This window comes from Solanum lycopersicum, chromosome 2, assembly GCF_036512215.1.
Source record: "Solanum lycopersicum chromosome 2, SLM_r2.1".
Taxonomy (NCBI): Eukaryota; Viridiplantae; Streptophyta; class Magnoliopsida; order Solanales; family Solanaceae; genus Solanum; species Solanum lycopersicum.
This window is the reverse complement of record NC_090801.1, coordinates 58,656,022-58,675,425: the sequence shown is the minus strand read 5'-3', so window position 1 is coordinate 58,675,425 and position 19,404 is coordinate 58,656,022. Positions and strand designations below refer to the sequence as shown.

General features: G+C 30.6%; 2 protein-coding genes and 1 pseudogene across 3 annotated transcripts; all 3 read right to left on the bottom strand.

The window, feature by feature from the left end:
- Positions 1–2,744: 2,744 nt before the first annotated feature.
- Positions 2,745–3,176, bottom strand: LOC101249707 (glutaredoxin-C1-like). The gene has a single exon (XM_004233792.1). The coding sequence runs from the start codon at positions 3,174–3,176 to the stop codon at positions 2,745–2,747; it is 432 nt and encodes a 143-aa protein (XP_004233840.1).
- Positions 3,177–4,062: 886 nt separating this feature from the next.
- On the bottom strand, positions 4,063–9,704 carry LOC101264392 (MLO-like protein 12; annotated as a pseudogene).
- A 294-nt stretch (positions 9,705–9,998) lies between these two features.
- On the bottom strand, positions 9,999–16,880 carry ARF3 (auxin response factor 3). 2 transcript variants are annotated; one of them, XM_010317585.4, is made up of 12 exons: positions 16,423–16,880; positions 15,956–16,291; positions 15,735–15,791; positions 15,150–15,329; positions 14,945–15,029; positions 14,768–14,858; positions 14,530–14,694; positions 13,676–13,795; positions 13,488–13,563; positions 11,955–12,117; positions 10,622–11,800; positions 9,999–10,297 (listed from the first exon to the last, which is right to left on the bottom strand). In XM_010317585.4, the coding sequence occupies exons 2-11, from the start codon at positions 16,280–16,282 to the stop codon at positions 10,824–10,826; spliced, it is 2,241 nt and encodes a 746-aa protein (XP_010315887.1). In that variant the 5' UTR covers positions 16,283–16,291; positions 16,423–16,880; the 3' UTR covers positions 9,999–10,297; positions 10,622–10,823.
- Positions 16,881–19,404: the final 2,524 nt, after the last annotated feature.

The following is a 19,404-nucleotide window of genomic DNA, read 5'->3' as shown; positions in this document are numbered from 1 at the left end:
AGTGTTCTCTTTTGTGATTCATACTTTATCCTATTCTTAAAATTTTATAATTCACATCCTAATTACCTCTTGGGTTTCTTAAAGGGATTGAAGATACTGATCAATGTATTTGCAAAAGAAAATATATTAAGGATTGATTCAAACGGGTTAAATATTAGTAATTGTTTATACGTGTGATGTTATATATAATTTTCCAAATACCAACAAAAATAAAATAACTAAAATTTTCTTCTAAAAATAAATCACAAGAGATAATTTAGCTCACAAAAAAGTAAGCACGATACATTAACTATTTGGAAAAGTCTATCCCTTTTTCTTTTTTTTCCATTTTGGCTAGCGTTTAATTTTTTTTTCATGTCAATTAAGAAAATAATAATAAATACAAGCATAATATATCAAATTATTTTTATTATATTTTTAGGATTCAAAATTATTATAAAGAACTTTTATTAAATATTAATTAGGTAATAGTTAACAATAATATCAATTTTAGTTTTGAATTATTAAAATGAAACACGTTTTTTAAATGTTAAAACGATATTTAAAATGCAACGGAGGAATATGTACACTAACATAATTTTAATATAATATTTAATTTGGATAATGATCAATTAAATTCATCAAAATTAGCATTATCGCTTCACAGTTGATAATCAACTAACTACTTATAGTAATGATGATTGACGGTTGGCGTTAAAAAGCAGGAGCATTCACATTATTTGTAACGTATTTAATGACAAAATATACAAAAGAAAATAGACAGTAACATTGTCATTTCAATGGTGAAAATAAATAGGTTTTAAACACATATAATTGTCACTTAATTATATTTAATTAATATATATCTCACTTATTAAATCACGTAATAGTGTTAAGTTTATTTTACATCAAATTATGAAAGCTTGCGCATAATTATCACTTAACAATACTTAAATAATGAAAGTTCGCACATAATTACTACTTAACTATACTTAATTAAGAATACAATTGAAAATAATTATTAATTTTAGTCTTGAATAACTAAAATAACTTATTTTAGGTTAATTTTCTAATGATAAAGTGATACTTAAAATGGAATGAAGGAGTATCTACATTCGCAATAATTCTATTGGTTAATTTGGATAATGATCAATTAAAATCACCTGAAGTGTCATATTGTTGCTTCATAATTTACAGTCAATTGTTGAATTAATACAAAGTTATAAACTACTTCTCACAGTTTTTTTTAATCTTATTTCAGTATTCACATTAAAATTTGATTAAATATAAATTTGTGTAAAAAATTTTTACACAAAAGTAAAACACGACTCTAATAAATATAATTTCATATTTAGCTTAAAAAAAAAACTTAAAATCTCTCATCAACACTAATTGAGCACTTATTATTCCGCTGCAACCGACCAACTACTTCTCACATAAACACAATCTTGCTTGAGGCATTTTATGATCAGATCAGTATATATAGTTGGATTTTGTTTATCGAGTAGAATTATTTCAAATATTATATTTAAACTTGTTAGTTAAAATTATCCTCTGGTTGAAATTCATATTTTTGAATAATTTATTTTAATTTGAATAAGTTACCCTTAAATTAAGTACTGAAATAAAAATGAGCAAAATAAATAAAATTTGCAGTCTTCGTCGGAAAATTATATCATATATACAAGTAAAATATTATATAAAATAGTTAAATAACGTATTTTGGACACCCTTAACATAAATACGGTGTTTTAGCTTAGTGATTTAAGGTGTCTTGAAAGAGCCAAGCTTTTATGAGTTCGTGAGTTCAAATCTCGCTAACAACAACTTTAAGCCTCTCTTTTATTAAAATTTTTCATGTATACTACGTTTAATTTTTCAAAAGCTTTCATGTATATTACGTGGTTAAATTTTTAAAATTTCTAGGGCACCTTTCATCTTTTTCCTTTTTTTTCCCAATTTTTTTCATGTATTAACATACTTTTTTTCAAAAAGATCTTGTATATTAGGTAGTTTAATTTTTAAAATTTCTACTTCAAACTATTTCCTTTTTTTTCATGTACATTACATTCAAAAAATTCATGTATATTATGTAATTAAATTTTTAAAATTTCTAGAGCGCCTTTTATCTTTTTCCTCTTTTTGTTCAAATTTTTCATGAATTTACATTTTTTTTCAAAAAAATTCTTGTATATTACATAGTTTAATTTTTAAAATTTGCTTTGCACTCATTCAGTCAAAAAAAAAATGTATTCGTGTATAATTTCTAGATATCCTTTGTGAAATTTTTGGCTACGCCACTACTATAGTATACATAAAAATAAAGAAACTTTAAGTATATTTAAACGAAACAAAGTAACCAGAAAGGGATAAAATACAAGACCATAGAAAGGAGATAAAAAGGATCAGAAAGCCTAAACTTTGACATAATATTTTCATAACCATTCTTCTACCTCCTACTATTTTTTAATAAATGGTTATTAGGTCTGGATCTCAAATAAAAGCACCTCTAATAGCCCACAAACCCTAACGGAGTCAGCTAGATTCACAAATTTGAAACTACAGATATCTAATTTCTTTGGATGAATTTTAGTTCAATACAAAGATGTTTATATTGCATTACCATTTTATTTTATATTATTGATGATACGAAAATCAGTAAAATTAGGGCTTTTGATTTTCTTACATAAAAATATCACTACCACATAAGTTGTAAGCAAGTACATTTGAATTGCCACTTGTCCACAAAAAGAAAATAGAAATTTTCAAAGCCATAAGGCTCCAGCTGCCCTAAGCATGGGAACAAGTTCACCCTTAACATGAGCCTCCATTACTTTATCAACACCTCCCAACAGCTTCCCACCAACATACACCGCCGGCAATTCCCACGGTCCTCCGTCGCTTCCCTCAATCTTCGATAGCTTCACTAAAATCGCGATTTTCTTCACCTCCTCTACCTCTACGATCTTTGGATTTACACCCAGTCTTTGCACCAAACCATTCACAGTCACACACATGAAGCATCCACGCACGGCCACTATTACAAGTGGATTCTCCGCCACCACCTTTAAAATCCCCGTTTTTCTCACATTTCTTTTGCTTGGATCACTGGGAGGAGGTGGTGGTGATGATGGTGATTTGCGATGAGTGGATCTACTAGATCCACCTTCGCTTCGGTGGGAAGTTGTTCTATGCATGATATCAAAAGGTAGTGAGTGAGTAATGTAAAAATTAAAAAAAAAAAGTGAAATATATAGAGGCGTTACAAGTAACAAGTAATAAATGGCGTAATCGAATTCATATAATCTTACTTAGTAACTAACTACTTTTAATTCAGTTTGACTTCCTCATTTTTCATTTATGGTGTTTCTTTAACTATATATGTATACTTACGCAATTGCTTGCTATAATAGAAAATAAATAAAAGAGTTTTTGTGATGATTTTTCTTTTTTTTTTTGAATTAAGTAATTTGATATCCTTATACGTAAATATAATTAATTTGGTTCTTATGGTTTGATTTTAATATGAATTTTTATACCAGTCCGAGCCTATACGCGAAAAACACACTACGATTAAAATTCAGTCATCTATTTTTCATTCTAAATTATGTTTAAAATTACCTTTCAACAATGATTATATACTATGTATAAGAAGTTAGTGTAACTCAATATATTTTCTCTGTCATTATTTGATTAACTACCAAGATTATAATAATAATGATAAATAATGATCTAACATATTAGCTTCATTATTTCTATAAAAATCATTTCATTAAAAGGAAAATTCTAAAGTTAATTGTTCTTAATAATTAAAAAAAATGTCATTCGTTTTAAAACATACTAATAAGAAAAGTGTTTCAGATAAACTGAAATTAGGGACGACAACATCAAACTCAAAACATTCACGTTTGGATGAGTTATTTACCTACCTATTTATTAATAAAAGCTCATTTTATAAGTTCAACTCAGTTCGACCCATAAAAAAAAAATTAAGTGATATGTAGTCCAAATTCACTTGCGAGGAATCTAATCAATCATAAATATATTTTATATGTTATATGTTTTATCATTAGATACTAAAAATAATAAGATCACTTTCCCTCCATACTATTATGGTTGTCGCTTGATAATAGATTGTTTACAAATAATAAGATTGCGTTCATTCTAAACATATATATATACTTTAAATTTTAAATTTACCTTTAAAAAGTAACACTATAAACATTCTAATGTTGTGCTGCTCTAGATTTACTCAAGTGAAATCCACCAAAAGATCCAAATTCTGTGTGTTGCTGAATTTGTCTCTGATCATCTACAATTTCTCCATCATTTTCAGTATCGGTTGATAAATATGTAACATCCAATGAAGTTTCAAAAGATGGTGAAATATTTAAAGATAATAAATTTTGTGCTAACAAGTAATTGCTTCTTTTAGCCAATTTCCTCTTTGCTTTTTCTTGCCATCTTTTTAGCCTACTAATCATTTCATCAGTCAAAACACTACTTTTAATTTTGGTTCCCATCTGTTAAAAAAAGAAATAGGTGTATACCATTAAATTAAATCAAATCAAATCGAATCAAAAAAAATATTATTTTATAATAGTATATATGTATGAACCTGAGTAAGGAGAGCATATAAAGGCAATATGACATATCCACAAAGAAAATGAACAAGCACTCCCATAACAAGCCTTGTCACAATATCTACTGTTTTATGGTGGAAGCAAGAATTTAACCCATAATTGTACTGTTCAACTAACAATTAAAAACAACAAGTTAGTTAAGAATCTTATTTAAAATGCTAATTAAGTTTGATATTTGTTGAAATAATATTTGATAAGTAAGTTCGATCTTCAATTCATATATATCAAGGGGATTCAATAGCTTATATAAATAACATAAAATCATAACGCTTACCGTTGTCCATGCAAAAAATGCCAACTGAAACGAGTTCTGAAGATTTTTTTTTTCGAAAAATAACGAATTGAAATGAATAAGTATATAAATATAGAATTGAATAATAAAGAGGTGAAAATTAAAATAGTAGTACCTGAAAGAGGATGAAATGCATGAGAAGAAGAAGAAGTTTGGGTTTTCCAAACCAAAAGAATTGATCTTCAGGTTTAACCACTAAATTTCCTCTAATAACACTTGACTTATAATTGCTATCCAAACACATTTTTGTGATTATGCCTTGTAATTTTGTTCCAACAGCCACTAACATCTGTGTTTATTTCATAGGAAAAAGACAATACATGTTAAGGGATAAGCCAACTTTATCTGATTAAATATGTCACGTCAGCACAAAAGGTGTATACAAATATAGAAAAATTGAGTTCAAAAGATAATAGAATCCGAACTAAGTTAAGATATCAATCATAGTTTACTTGTACTAATGCCTTATCCCTATATATATCTAATCACTAATTTTTAATTACATAAAGGGTAAGTAGGGATCGGAAGGGTATTTATTAGGGAAGCAAATTACAAGGTGGAGAGTCAAATCTTTAAATAATGTGAAATTCAGATAGTCAATCAATTGAGCTTACTAAGATCTCGACACTGATAATTTTCATTTATAAATATTTTTTTTTCCTTTGAATAAAATTTGCTTACCGCTAGAGGAATGAAAGGAAGCCAATAGGTGCTATGGAACACTACAAAAATAAACAAATGAAAATTAATAATATACTAATAAATTTTGGTGACAATTTTGTGACAGTTGTTACAATATTTACCATTTGCATTGAAGAATATGAAGAGCATAGAAAAGGTCCAAATCCATGGGCTGCATCAACAACAACAAAAAAAATGTAATTAGCTACTTAATTAAATTATGAAAAATGCATTTTTCCACATATATAATAACGTTACCTAATTGCCACGACAACTTGAAAATCTTTATCTAAAGCTCTTCTTATATACTTGTGAAAATCAAACTCTGTTCCTTCAGCAAAATGTGCCTAATAAATAAAAATTAAAGAGAAGTAAGTATATGCCTTAATCTCACATATTGTAATTAATTCATCATACATTAAAAAAGAAAAAAAAGGTTTTGTAAATACCATTATGAATCCATGCCGGAGAGTTAAGTAGTCTACTTTATATACTGATCCATAAAATTGCCTCAACAAACAAACCTGGCTAGCACAAAAAAGTAAAAAGAACGGTTGAAAATATAATTAAATAATTAAAATGTTATTTTTAAATATTTAAATTTTTAAATAAGATAATTACACACTTTAACATAATATCAGAGCAGACAAAATTAAGTTAGTTACGTACTGGGAAACGTAGAAAGCGGTGTTCACTCCAAAAATTGAGATGCCTCTTTCCGAATGATGTTTGATGAATTAGTTGAAACCTCCTTGGATCTATAAAAAAACATTAAATAATTAGACACCAATTAAAAAGTGGAAGATTTTGTTTATTATCAATATAGAAAATTGTGATTTCTTTTGTTTCAATTTGTATATTATGATTTTGATATGGAGTTTATGAAAGAAAAGAGATTTTTCGAATTTATAATCATAAATTAAAGATATATTCAAATATGCTAAAATCCTAAACATATATAAAAAGTTGAAATTAAAAAAATAATCAAAATGAAAAGAAATGTTTAAACGAACTAAACCAAACATGAAAGAAGAAAAAAAACACCCTCACGTCTTTGTTTGAAATTGTCATTATTATATATGTTGAAAGTTCAGAGTGTTAAATTTCTATGTACATATTTAGATAATCATATCATTGAAATTTAATTACAAATTACCTTATAAATAAGTCTACTCTCTATATAATATGTACGATTAAAAAAATTATGAAGAAACATACTATAATAGATTAAAATTTGTTTAGTAAAACCCTTTCTGTCCGTTCTTAATTGTCATGTTGTACTTTTTGAAAGTTAAATAGTTAAGTAATTTTCAAAGTTAAATTAAATTACATTAATTCGATATTTTAAACAAAAAATTTAGACATTTAAAAACTATATACAAAAAGTACTATAACTATAATTTTTTGCATATCAATATGATAAAAATTAATATCAAATAAACGTGGACATATAAAAAGAAATATTCGTTTATGGTACAGCTAACTTGCATCTTTTTTTTTCATGAAACATTTTCCTTATTAAGCCTATATCTTGGGACATAATAATTGTTCATATAATAATGTGTTTAGTTGAGACAAGAAATAAATGTCCCTACAGTATAGATAGACGACATGAATAATTGATGTTTAGTTGTTACTCTCCGGTTTCTAATTATTCGTGTACTTTTTCTTTTTTAATTATTTCTAATCACTTATAAATGGATTTGATTCCTCTCTATTTTTTTCTCTAAGTTCCTATTTGGATTAATGACACATGGCATAAGTTAAAATAAATAGTTAAGATTTAATGTTCAAAGTAAATCTCTAACCATGATTTAATTAATAAATACATTATATATTAAATATTAAAAATTATTTTAATATTACCTTCTTAGCAACATATTATCTTGTCCATAAATATAGGGGGGAAAATCTCTTTCTAAATTTCTTTTATACGTAAGGTTATTTTTAATTTTCTTTTAAATAATTTTTTTTATCTAATTTAAAAGAATAATTAACTCATTTTTATCTAATTTAAAAGAATAATTAACTGAATAGAAGTATAGAAACTATAATTAATCTACCGTATGTATTGGTATCACCATATTCGTAATCTTATTATAAAATTGAAATTAGTTTGTTCAAATAGTTTGATTATCTCTAGGTAATTTATTAATCACGGATTAATATGTTGTTAACAAAAGATTACAATAAAAATATTATATAAACGGAAAAAAAAGAGAAGATCCTACGTAAAAAAATAAATAGAAAAAAAACTTATTTTTTCTATATTTATGAACAAGATAATATGTTGCTAAGATTGTGAGATTATAATGATTTTAATACTTGATATATAATAATTTAGGCTTCACCCCTCTCAATTAAGTAACCATATTAGTTTATCATTATATCCTTATTTAGTAGTATTCATTTGAATTCAAGTTTTCAATAAATAAACATGAATTAATTTACTTTGATTAATTAATTTAACAAATGAACATGAATTACTTGCTAAATAAGTCTTTTTATATTGGTCAACGGTATATACTTTCAAGGCTAATAGGTAAAATGGAATGCTTAATGTCATTTATGCATTGATTATGTGAAATGACAATTTTTGATAAAAACGACAAGTAAATAGGAATGAAAGGAATAATTCTAAATAATTAATATTTTACGTAAAAAAGATATTTAATTCTTTATTTCTAAATTGCCCTTGCCACATTTCATAACCCCTGTTAATTTTTTAGAATAAGTGTTTTCCTTGTCCAAACCTAAAATATTAATTATTTACCACAGGAGGATGTGACAGCTTACCATGTGAAAATTGATAATCTAAGGTTGTTGTTTCTGCCTCCCAAAATTTCCATCTGACCATTTACCAAAAAAAATTTAGTAAAAATTAACATACATATGATCAATGTCCAACTCAAGCTACGTATTCAATAGTTGACAAATTGTCTACAAGACTGACAATCACTAGCAAAAATAATAATGTTTCAAATATAAGACTTCGATTTCGATTTCCCTACTTCTTTGTTACTGTTGGTTTGGGATTTGATTATTCTCTACATAGTTATCAAAATGGTGATAATATATGTAGTAGTGTATTTTAGAAATTTTTGCAATGAAAAATCACTTTAAACAATCACAAAATAAGTAAAGGTGATTTTACTACACAACTAAAGTTTAATTAATTACCTTACGTGTTCCAAGGCTGAAGGTGAGGATGCAAGAAAGAATATGAAAGAAAGCAAGAGCAAATATTAAAAGCTGAAGCTGCTCTTGACATTAAAGATTTCTTTCCCTGAAAACACATAAAATATTACTAAAATAATCACTATTTTCCCTTTGAAAAATGTTTACACAAATATTTCAATAAGAATTTGTTTTTCAAGTGAGCTAGTTCGGTGGAAATAGTGTAGGAAAATCATGTTTCACAACAAAAATTTCCTGTTGATTCGCGATGAGAAAAGCAGCTAATTAATAAAAAAAAAGACCTGTTGTTCACAGTTTGACTCCTCCTCAACATCATCAGTTGTGAAGCTTTGGCAAGGAAGAAAAGTCTGAGCAGCACCCTTTGGAATACAAATTTTGGCAATAGGCTTTTGGAGAACATTCAGCAATAAAGAGATAAATCCCAAAAGCATCAACTCTTGAAACAAAAATTTTATATATACAAAAGTCAAGCAACCAGCTAGCTAGCTAAAACCAATTATATATTCAATTAGTAGTACCTGATTTGATATTGTTTAGTGCTTGAATCAAAGACTTCCTCCTCTTCTTGTTGAAGTAGTACAAGGTTAACAATCAAAATTTGAAGTTTGTCAGGAATAGTAAGTGTTGTTGTCGGGTTATAAATCCGAAAACAGTCTCATGCAAAAATACAAACATACCTTAGCTAAGAGATGAAGGACATGTTCTATAAGAATGGAAATAGTAATTAAAATGAAACACACAACAGCAATAGCCCATGTTGGTGTTGTCACAAGAGTTATGACTCTACTGTTGTTTGAACCTGCCATATAATATATGATGTGTCTGATTTTCTCAGGGGTAAAGATCTCTCTTTATTTAGGAATTTAATGAAAGAGAGAAAATGTCAGTATTATGGCAATTGAGTTGAAAAAATGGTTAGGTTTTGGTCAAAACCAAATAATATACGAAGGCCATGACGTTGTTGAGAAGTTGTACAATATTCTCGGTCTCGTTTTCTGTGACATGCAAATGAACATTTGCAAAGACCAACGGTAGCAAGCGCAGTAAAGAATATTAAAAGAGTATCAGACACCAACTCCTCGACTTTTTCAAGCCTATTATATTATTTTTCTGAGGTCAATCTTTTGGTGCCACACGAATTTTACGTAACAAACCTCAAATGCAACGTATAATAAATACAGTAGAGAAAATCAAGGGATGCAGGATTATCAAATAACAAACAGGAAACTATGTTAAGCTTGTTTAATTGCAGGAATATACATGACAATTCCTTACAAAATTCAGTACAGTATTGTGTTCCTGAGACGAGAGCTCCTACAACAAACTTACCGATTTATAGGAGCTCGAGTTAGTTCACAGCAAATCTAGACTAGGTAAATATACAAATACAGAAGTCATCTCAAGTAGAGTACAACTATCATACAGACATCTTTGATGCAGCAAACACAGCTTCCAATTGTTACATAGTACATCAGCGTCACAGGAACATATACACCAAATTTTCCTGCAATGTGAAACAACCATAAAGTCATGCTCTGAACCCATGTTATCAAAAGAAAAATTAAGGAACTGAAACCAAGCAACTGCTAAAGAGTGCTGGAAAACCAAACTGGGTCAGAGAGTATTCAAACAGAATCTCATTGAAAACAGAGTTAAATTTCTTCTCATAGAGTGAATCTTTAGTATTCAATCAAAAGTTAAACTTCAGGTAATCTACAGCTGTGCTCCCCCGATAAACAAAAAGTAATTATTTATTGAAACTTTCATGAAATTATGCATTGAAAATATATGAAAGTAGATCAGTGAAATTTGTAGTGCAGGTACTTACAAGAACATACGTTCCTCAACGGTATCAATCTTCATTAATAACTCTCAATTCTCATCTCTGGATAAGCATTCTACTGGCAACCAAATGCTTGCGCACTCAACAGCCAGAAGATTACAACGCCAACTAAAAGCTAATAATCAATAATGCTGCACACACATCCTTCAGTCTACATATTCTAGCACAACCTCACAACAAACACCTGCTACAGAGCAATATCAAGAAGCACATCTCTTGCTGCATAGAGGTCATTTACTTTGGTAAAATTTGTCCCCACAACGTTAGTCATCAATGGTGGCCCCGGCTGCAACTTTCCATCACTGGAAGGGAGAAATGTAGTTTCTAGACCATGTGAGTATACAGCTTCAGAGGGAGTATCCGCTCTAGTTGCACTTATTTTACTCTCGGTCAAGGGGAACCCAAAGATCCTGCAACCAGTTTTACAAGTGGAAACTAAGTTTTGATTGCCTTTGAATGACGACTGTGTCCCAAGAGAAAGATATGAAAGTCCTGTTTGCTTTTGCTCCTTTAAGAAACCAAACGAGCTGATTCCTTGAGTACCTTCCTTCTGACTGATGTCCTCGGTATGTGAACCAGATGAGAGATACGGATACCTACAACAGTTCTCAGACAGATCTAACGAAGCCTGGTTAACAAGATCATGTTTATGATTGAACATAGCCTGGAACTTTGATGCTGGAGGGCTCGGATGCTGAAAATTGAGTGCAGAAGGCGGTGATGATGCTGAGACAGGATTAATTGGCTTGCAAGGAGTGTTATTATCCTGATTTGGAGCAGGCCACCTGTTTCCATGGTTTGGAACCTGAATACCGACAAAAATACCGGTCCTACTTTTCTCCTGCATTTGGATACCAGCTTGAGCTCTCCCATAAGGAGGGCTTGTAAAAATTTCTTGACCTTGCAAGACCTTATTGAATCGAAGAGATTCACTAAAGCCAATGCTTTCATGGGACTTGTCAGTGTCACCAAACAGGGGTCTGATGCTGTTTCCCATTCTAGATATCCCAGAACTAGGAAAACCAGGAAAGCATCTTGTGCCTGCTGGACGAGGACTCCGAGCATCAAGTCCGCCATAAGGAGCATGCATCCTCAAAATTTCTTGACCTTGCAAGACCTTCTGGAACCTAGAAGGTTCCCCAAAGTCTGATACTGCAATTCCTTCTGTCAGAAATGAAGGCACAGACTAGTTATTAACATTGCAGAAGCATCATACTACTACAGAATTCAAGCAGAAATGAGATGTGTGAGTGCGTCTCTATATGCATGTGTTGTGTTGTGTGTGCCCTCAAGAGAGAGAGAGGGAATGCAGGGAAACCTCTAGGAATTGGAAAATCTGCCTTTGAAATAGGGAAGCCAACCCTGGTCCTCTTAGCAGAAGGCATCACCAAGCTGCTGGGCACAGGAGCTGAACCAGATGGCTCAATCTCCCATGGTGAAACCCTATTATGTCTAGAAACATCAAGATCATCCCATCTGACCTGAATTATCCATTCAGTAACACATTAATAGAGCAAAAATAAGTTTCTAGAGACATCAGAAAAACAACTGTTCAGATTAGAACCACTATTAAAGATGCCTAACTAAATCAACACTTTGTTTGGTCAAAAAACGGAGGGGGGTTGCATTAGCCAACTAATAAAGGATGAAGAAAGCAGAACTGACTGTTACATTACATTCCAAGGGGAGAATTATACACATGTAAGTCACCTCAATAAATTAAAGTGAACTTACCTAGAAGTGATCAAAAACATAGTCCTAAAAAGTATCAGTAGTAATTTCAATGTTGAGATACTTCTGCATGAATTTTCCGTAGTTGTAATTATATTGACAAATGAATACAAAAACTCTGAAACAACAAATCATGTGCTGTACTGTTTGCAAGTATAAAATAAACTTGGCAGTTTTAAAAAAAGGTTTCACATTTATTCGTGAAATCATTCCACCAGACACTTCATAAAGGAAATTCATAAGTTGAAAAAAGTTGCAAAACACTTGTGAGAACATTATCACATTTTGCAGCTATGTGAGCATATCCAGACCTAGTCTCCAGATTTTCACAAGTGATAACAAATACTACAGTTATAGAAAGATCTTTTCTTCATTTTTTATAACTACTTCTTTTGATAAATGAAAGTATTCATCAATCATAAAATGAATTTGGTTGCATTATGTTGGAATATGGTCAACCTAACGTCTTTAGATGTATATTATCTTATACATCCTTCGTTCACTTTTACTTGTCACAGTTAGACTTGGAATATAAATATTTTACCCAAACTATTTCTTATTAAATGATGCCTTAGAACATGATTTGGAAAATAAGTATTTAATATTGAGGGTAAAACATGGAAAAAAAACTATTGTTTCTTCTTGACATGTCAAAAGTGACGAGTAAAAATGCAAATCTATTTTAAGAATAAGTGGTGAGTAAAAGTAACGGAGGGAGTATTTCAGAATTAAAGTAAAAGACTAACAAAAAATAATTTAAGAAGTGGAAAAATCCAACGGTAACCAAAGCAACGGAAAAACGACTTAAACATCAAAAAACAAACTTACTAATCGAACTGCAAACACCCCTTACCTAGAAAAATAAATCTACATATGCAGACTATTCTTGCTTCCATTTTATCAATATATGAAACAGCAGAAACTAGGTAACATGAGCAAGGTCCTATTTATCTCAACCAAATAGAATATCAGCCCCCATACCTAACAACCATTTAACCTATGTGAGAAAAGAACTTGTCCTCTATCTACAATTACTTAACCAGATGTTAAGACTTAAGTGGTGTATTTAGGTTAAGCTTTATGCCATCAGAATACAAGGAGTGCAGGACAGGAAGCATACCAATAGGCACCTCCATTTAGAACCTGGCCATCGAACTGGATCTACATTGCTGACTCCCACAACTAGTCCAGTGAACCTGATACATACCCGTCAGATATTGATGTACAGTGTTTTGAATCACTAGAAGTGTAAACGACCACTTCTTGAACCAAGCCTAAGCGCACAAAAAAAAAAAAGTATAGTCTAACCTTTGCTCAGCTGCATCTTCTGTTTCGACACGCATTTTAAACCTCATTCCAGCTGAAAAGGGATGTGCAAGAGTCTTAGAGAATTTGTGGTAAGGTACAATGAAATCCGATGAGCTATCCCTGAAACAAAAAGATACAAAGGACTAAGAGAAAATGGACTGTGATGGACAAGTAGATTCTAGGATAGAAAGCAATGGCTTACAAAATAGACCAGAGTAAACATACTTAGTTCAGAAATCAAAACAAACTACTTATTATACTGGTGCTACAGAGACTTCATAGGACCTCAAACTAAGCCAATAAATAGCTCAATCTCATAGAAAAGTATAAAGAACTCCATTTCAAATATTGTGTTGATGGTAATCCTTTGTACATTGTCCGAAAAAGTCACTGATTTAAATTGTAGAGAAACATTCATCATATGGAAGTTGTAAGCGAGCAGAACCCAGCGCATTCAAATGCAGTAGAGGGGTACCCAAACTCCCATATCTAAGTGACAGCATCCTCCACTTTCATCATATAACAGTATCATGTCTATTTATGGAAAACTCTACTGTTCCCCCTAAAATCAATTGTTTTTAGACTGCACTCTAGCTTAGAGTAAGAGGTAAGATAATGATTAAAACCTCAAAGAAGAAATAGTTTTCCCTCATTGCAATCCACATGTAGCACTTCAACTCACATCCAGACAGTCGAACAACATTTGAAAATCAAGCTTTGAATTGCAGTAAATATACAAGCGGGTGAAAGTATAAGAAAAGGACACCATCACATGCATAAAGAAATTAATAGAACATCTGAATAAACTAGCATTGGAATAGCATAAGCTAAGATCTTTTTCAGAGATTGAATACCTTGGGTTGTAACAAATGTTGAAAGCATTTCTGCTAGATATAACGTTAACAGCATCTACAATGCCACTAACATTCAACGGTTTGCTACAAGGAGCCAGATAACTAGAACATGTTTTTGCTTGGGCAGCTCGTCTCACTCCTAACCTAAGCTCTCCATCACCAGTCCTACAGAAATAATGGGAACATGAGAAATAAAATAACAAAATGCTAACTTCTTCCCAGATGTAGCTTTTCACACCTCAAGAAAAGAACAGCGTCACCAGAAACAAGCTTCTTCTTGTTTACAAATGCACTCCATCCTGTAGTGAGCAGATGCCGCCGTGGCTGACCTGCAGTGAGAAAAAGTTCATTCATCATCTACCGAGACAAAGCATTTTCTCAATCACATGTATCAAACCGTAGCATTTTTCCATACCCCGATAGATATGCCGAAATTTCCACTCTATACCATGTAGATCTTTGGCTACCAGCTCCTGCGAGGGCCTCTGTTGTCTGTAATCCTGCAGTAATAACAATGTGCTCCTGTAAGTCGGATATTAAAATGGTATAAACCCATACAACGATATCTAAGCACTCTCATCTACTATTTACAATTGAAGTTAGCTTCAAGAAAGTGTTACCAAGGGAGCAAAACAATCTTCTGCTGCCCGCCGAGGGACAGAGAAACCACCATGAGTGCTGGTATCCGATGCAGTAAGAGTTTTGCAGAACATGTGTGGTGTTATTGATTTTCCAGCACCTTCTATTTCCTCTTCTTCAATATCAGCATCAATGTCTCCATCCTTCCATTTCTGCTCAATCTGCTAAGGAATTTAAAATACTACAATGAACTCAATGAAAAGAAATCAACAAAACAACAGTTTCGGAACATTTTGTTCATAAATAAAATTATAATACACAAACATTTCAATAAGTCATTACTTTATCAACAAGAACTTGCATCCGCCTAAACTTTAATAAGAGTGACATATCAAAGTTAATGACAATACCACCTTCCTATACAACCACATAATTCATATTTGCCTCATTCTCTTCTCTTTATTTCCAGCTTGAATAATGCTTGAACTTTGGCTTCAAGTAGCAATGGTTAAAACAGACTAAAATCAAATGACAATGCTTCTATTGCCAAATTATACCTAAAGGGACAAAATTTAAGCAGCTAGAAAAGCACATCAAAATCAGAAAACAATGGAAGCACATAATACCTGATTGTCAGGAACTAGTGAGACTTGTGCATAGACCTCATCAGTAGCCGCATCTGCCTGAAATTGAACACATACGGCAACCAAACGCCAGGTAACTAAACAAATATTCACAATTCTCTGGAATAACACTAACAAGAGGAAGCTACACAGGCAAACAGTTCAACCAATTGATCCCAAATTTTCAACAAAATTTACAGTAAACAGATGAGAAGTACACTCACTTGTAGCTTCACATCTACAACGCGACAAAACACATGAGGAGGGAGATTACAGGCTATGGACGGGTACTCAGATAAATGTTCCAAGTGACCTTGAGGCAGGTACACAACCGCACTTCCTTTCTTCGGCAGCGAAATCAACGGTCCAGCACACGCATGCCAAAGCTCCATACACACCGATGCCACCGCTGGCGTAGTTGACGACGTTAAATCCGAACTTCCTGATGCCGCCGACGACGACGCCGGTGAATCCAATGACACCGGCGCCGTCGTTTCTTCTCCGGCATCATCGTTATCCACAGTATTCAGATCAATAAGTCCACACATCATCTTTAAACCCTAAGATTAAACAGAGAGAAATTCTCAGAACTCCTAAACATATATATATATACACAAAAAAAAAAATATGTATGTATAAACTATAAATACATAGACATAATAATAAAGTGAGTAATTAACACAGATAGTACCTTTTGCTAGTTCAACTGCGCACTCACCGCATTGCATAAAGAAGATGACCTCTCTTTCTCTCTCTTCTTTCTCTCTCTAAAAAGTGAAATGCTTTTTCTCTACATATCAAATCACACTTTATGTGAGTGTCCTTCACATCTCACAACATATACATATATATATATATATATATATAGATACAAATAAACATACAGAAAAAAGTTGTACGTATAGATGAACCTGCAAATTGCAGCAGCTGCTAAAGCAGCGCTGCAACTGCTGGGTCTAGGGTGGGGGGAAACTGACGAATAGTATGACTGTCTATAATTAGATGTATGTATAGCCTATAGATACAGTATGATTTTGTATCTATACATATAAGATACTGTATGTATGTATAATAATCATACAGATAATGACTGCTCATTCTGAGGGGGTGGGGGTAAAGGGGAATGTATAAAAGACTCCCTGTATTTTCGGGGGATGTCTAATGTGTCCCCTTGTTAATCAACAAATCTCTACCATGTCCAGTTTAACATTATTTAATTTTTTTTTTGGTTTCAAATTTGACTCTATATTTCCAGACACAATAATATTTTATTCATTTCTTTTTTGGTTTTAACCAAATCAAGCAAAAATAATTGGGGCTTTTTTTTTTGTTTTGTTGATTTTAAGGTACTTTATTATTAAGTTATTCATTGAGACAAATAGAATGACTATTTCCTCAACAATTAGCAAATTCCCATGCAGAATATACATTTTTCGATGTCCATTTCCTATTAAACAAGTTAACTTATTAAAAATATATATGTTGGTTATATAAGCAGATTTGACATTTTAAATAAATTCATGTAAATTATTAGTTTACCTACTACTAATTAACATTGTCTCTTGTCTATATATCATTAATTGAATGTATAAAGTTGTGTGTAAACATCAATCATTCCAATTTTTTGTAGCATTATAACAATGTTGGCTTGGCTAAGTAGAAAAAAAAAGAGAGATAAATAATATATTGTCGGATACCTTATCTCATATCGTTTCATCAAAAATAACTACAAGATATAAATATAAAACTACGTTTAAAATCGAAATAAAAATATTGAAAAACAAAATTATCTTTGGTACACCACTTTATATAGAGAAAATAAAATACTTGTATTACATTTATGTGGTATAAAATTGCAGATTAGGAGAACCATTAATCAGATGTCAATTTGTCCTTGTCGAATTTTTGGCGAAAGGATTAATTGATATTTTTAGTTCATTAATTTCATTTACAACTGGTCGACCCTAGTTTGGTTACTAGAAATTAAAATTAATAATGAGTGTATAGTATGGTACAATTATTCGCTTATTTTCTTGTGAGCTATAATGGCTAACATGTCTCAAACACAGATTGGGGCTGGCCTCTGTGGTAGGTGTGAATGAAATGTGTGTCTAAACTCTCTATTTAACCTAGGAGTGTAGCATTTATAGTTATTTGGTTATTCTTAATTTTTATTAGACGATATCACCACAAGAAAATATGGAATTAGCTATTAAATTTGTCAGTAATTCCTAGTTAATCCGTTGCTAAATCTCGGCTAGATAGCTGGAGTTTCTTTATAATTTATTGCTAATCTATAATTAAATAGGATTAGTATAAGGTTCTTAATGTTTTGCTATAAAATTTTGCCGGTTGTTAATTCTTTGTTAGTGTATATAATAAGAGATCAATATTCACTAAGTTTTTTATTATATAAGTTTCTTTTATTTAATTACATGCTAATATAAGGTTTTTATTATGTAGATATATTTATTTTTTTTTTAAAAAAAAGTTAAATATTGTTTGATCGAGTGTAAAGAGCAAAAAAGTTATTAATTTCATATGAAATATGATAATGTAGGAAGTGCAGAATAGGGTATGTAAATAATTTTTAATATTAAAGTATGACAACAATATTTACATTAAATTGCTAGTGATACAAATTATATAAAATTTGAGATACTTTCTGAAGGAGAAAGGGTACTTGCGATTACAAGTAACATATATCATTTAATTTTCTCCCATTTCAAATAACTCTGAAATTAATTTACAAGGAAATTATTTTGTCTTATACCAAACACAATGCCAGTACTAAAATTACTCTTGCATTTCATGCATATTAATTTATTAATACGTTCCTTTTAAATTGTTCAATTCATTTTCATTTGTACTGAAAAATTTTACGGTCTCTAATTAGGGGTGTCAAAAATGAATCCAAGCATATGTAATTCGTTCAAAATTTTAAGGGTTGAACTCAAGATAATTTGAATTGAGTTCAATATCAACCAACTCAAGTTTAATCCATTTGAAGGGAATTCTCAATTGACCCCAATTCAATCTCCAATTTCAACCCGTTTTAAAACTTTTTATTAAGATATGTTTCTATATTGAAAATATTATTTATCATCTTTTAGAATTTATCTATCTATTTGTTACTTTTTTAACAAAAAATTCTTGAGCGGAAATTCAAATTGTGATTATAAAAATTAAATATTAATATATTAAATCATTGACATCAATCGGATTAAATTAGGCGGGTCAAGACCCAACCCATTTTTTAGTCCGTTTGAGTTTAAAGTAAACTTGGACAGATAAAAACCCAACCCAATTTCTATTAAACCCATTGTAGTATTTTCAATTTCAACCAAATCCACCCTTTTGACATCCATACATGTAATAGATAAAAAAGAGAGTTTAGTTACATGGAGGAAGTGCATGCATGAACATATGAATTTATCATCGAAGATGGATTATAATCAAATTATTTTTAATTCATTAAAACTTTGAACTAACTCACTCATTTATAAATTATATATGAATTAAGATTATATTGAAAATAATATTTTTATCTTTAAAATTCATAAATAGGAAAAATATTGCATGTATATTACTCTATAAATTTCATTTATGAGATTACGTGAATTTATAGTTGTATTAATGGTTTAATATGTGTATGGAAAGGACCTTAACCTTA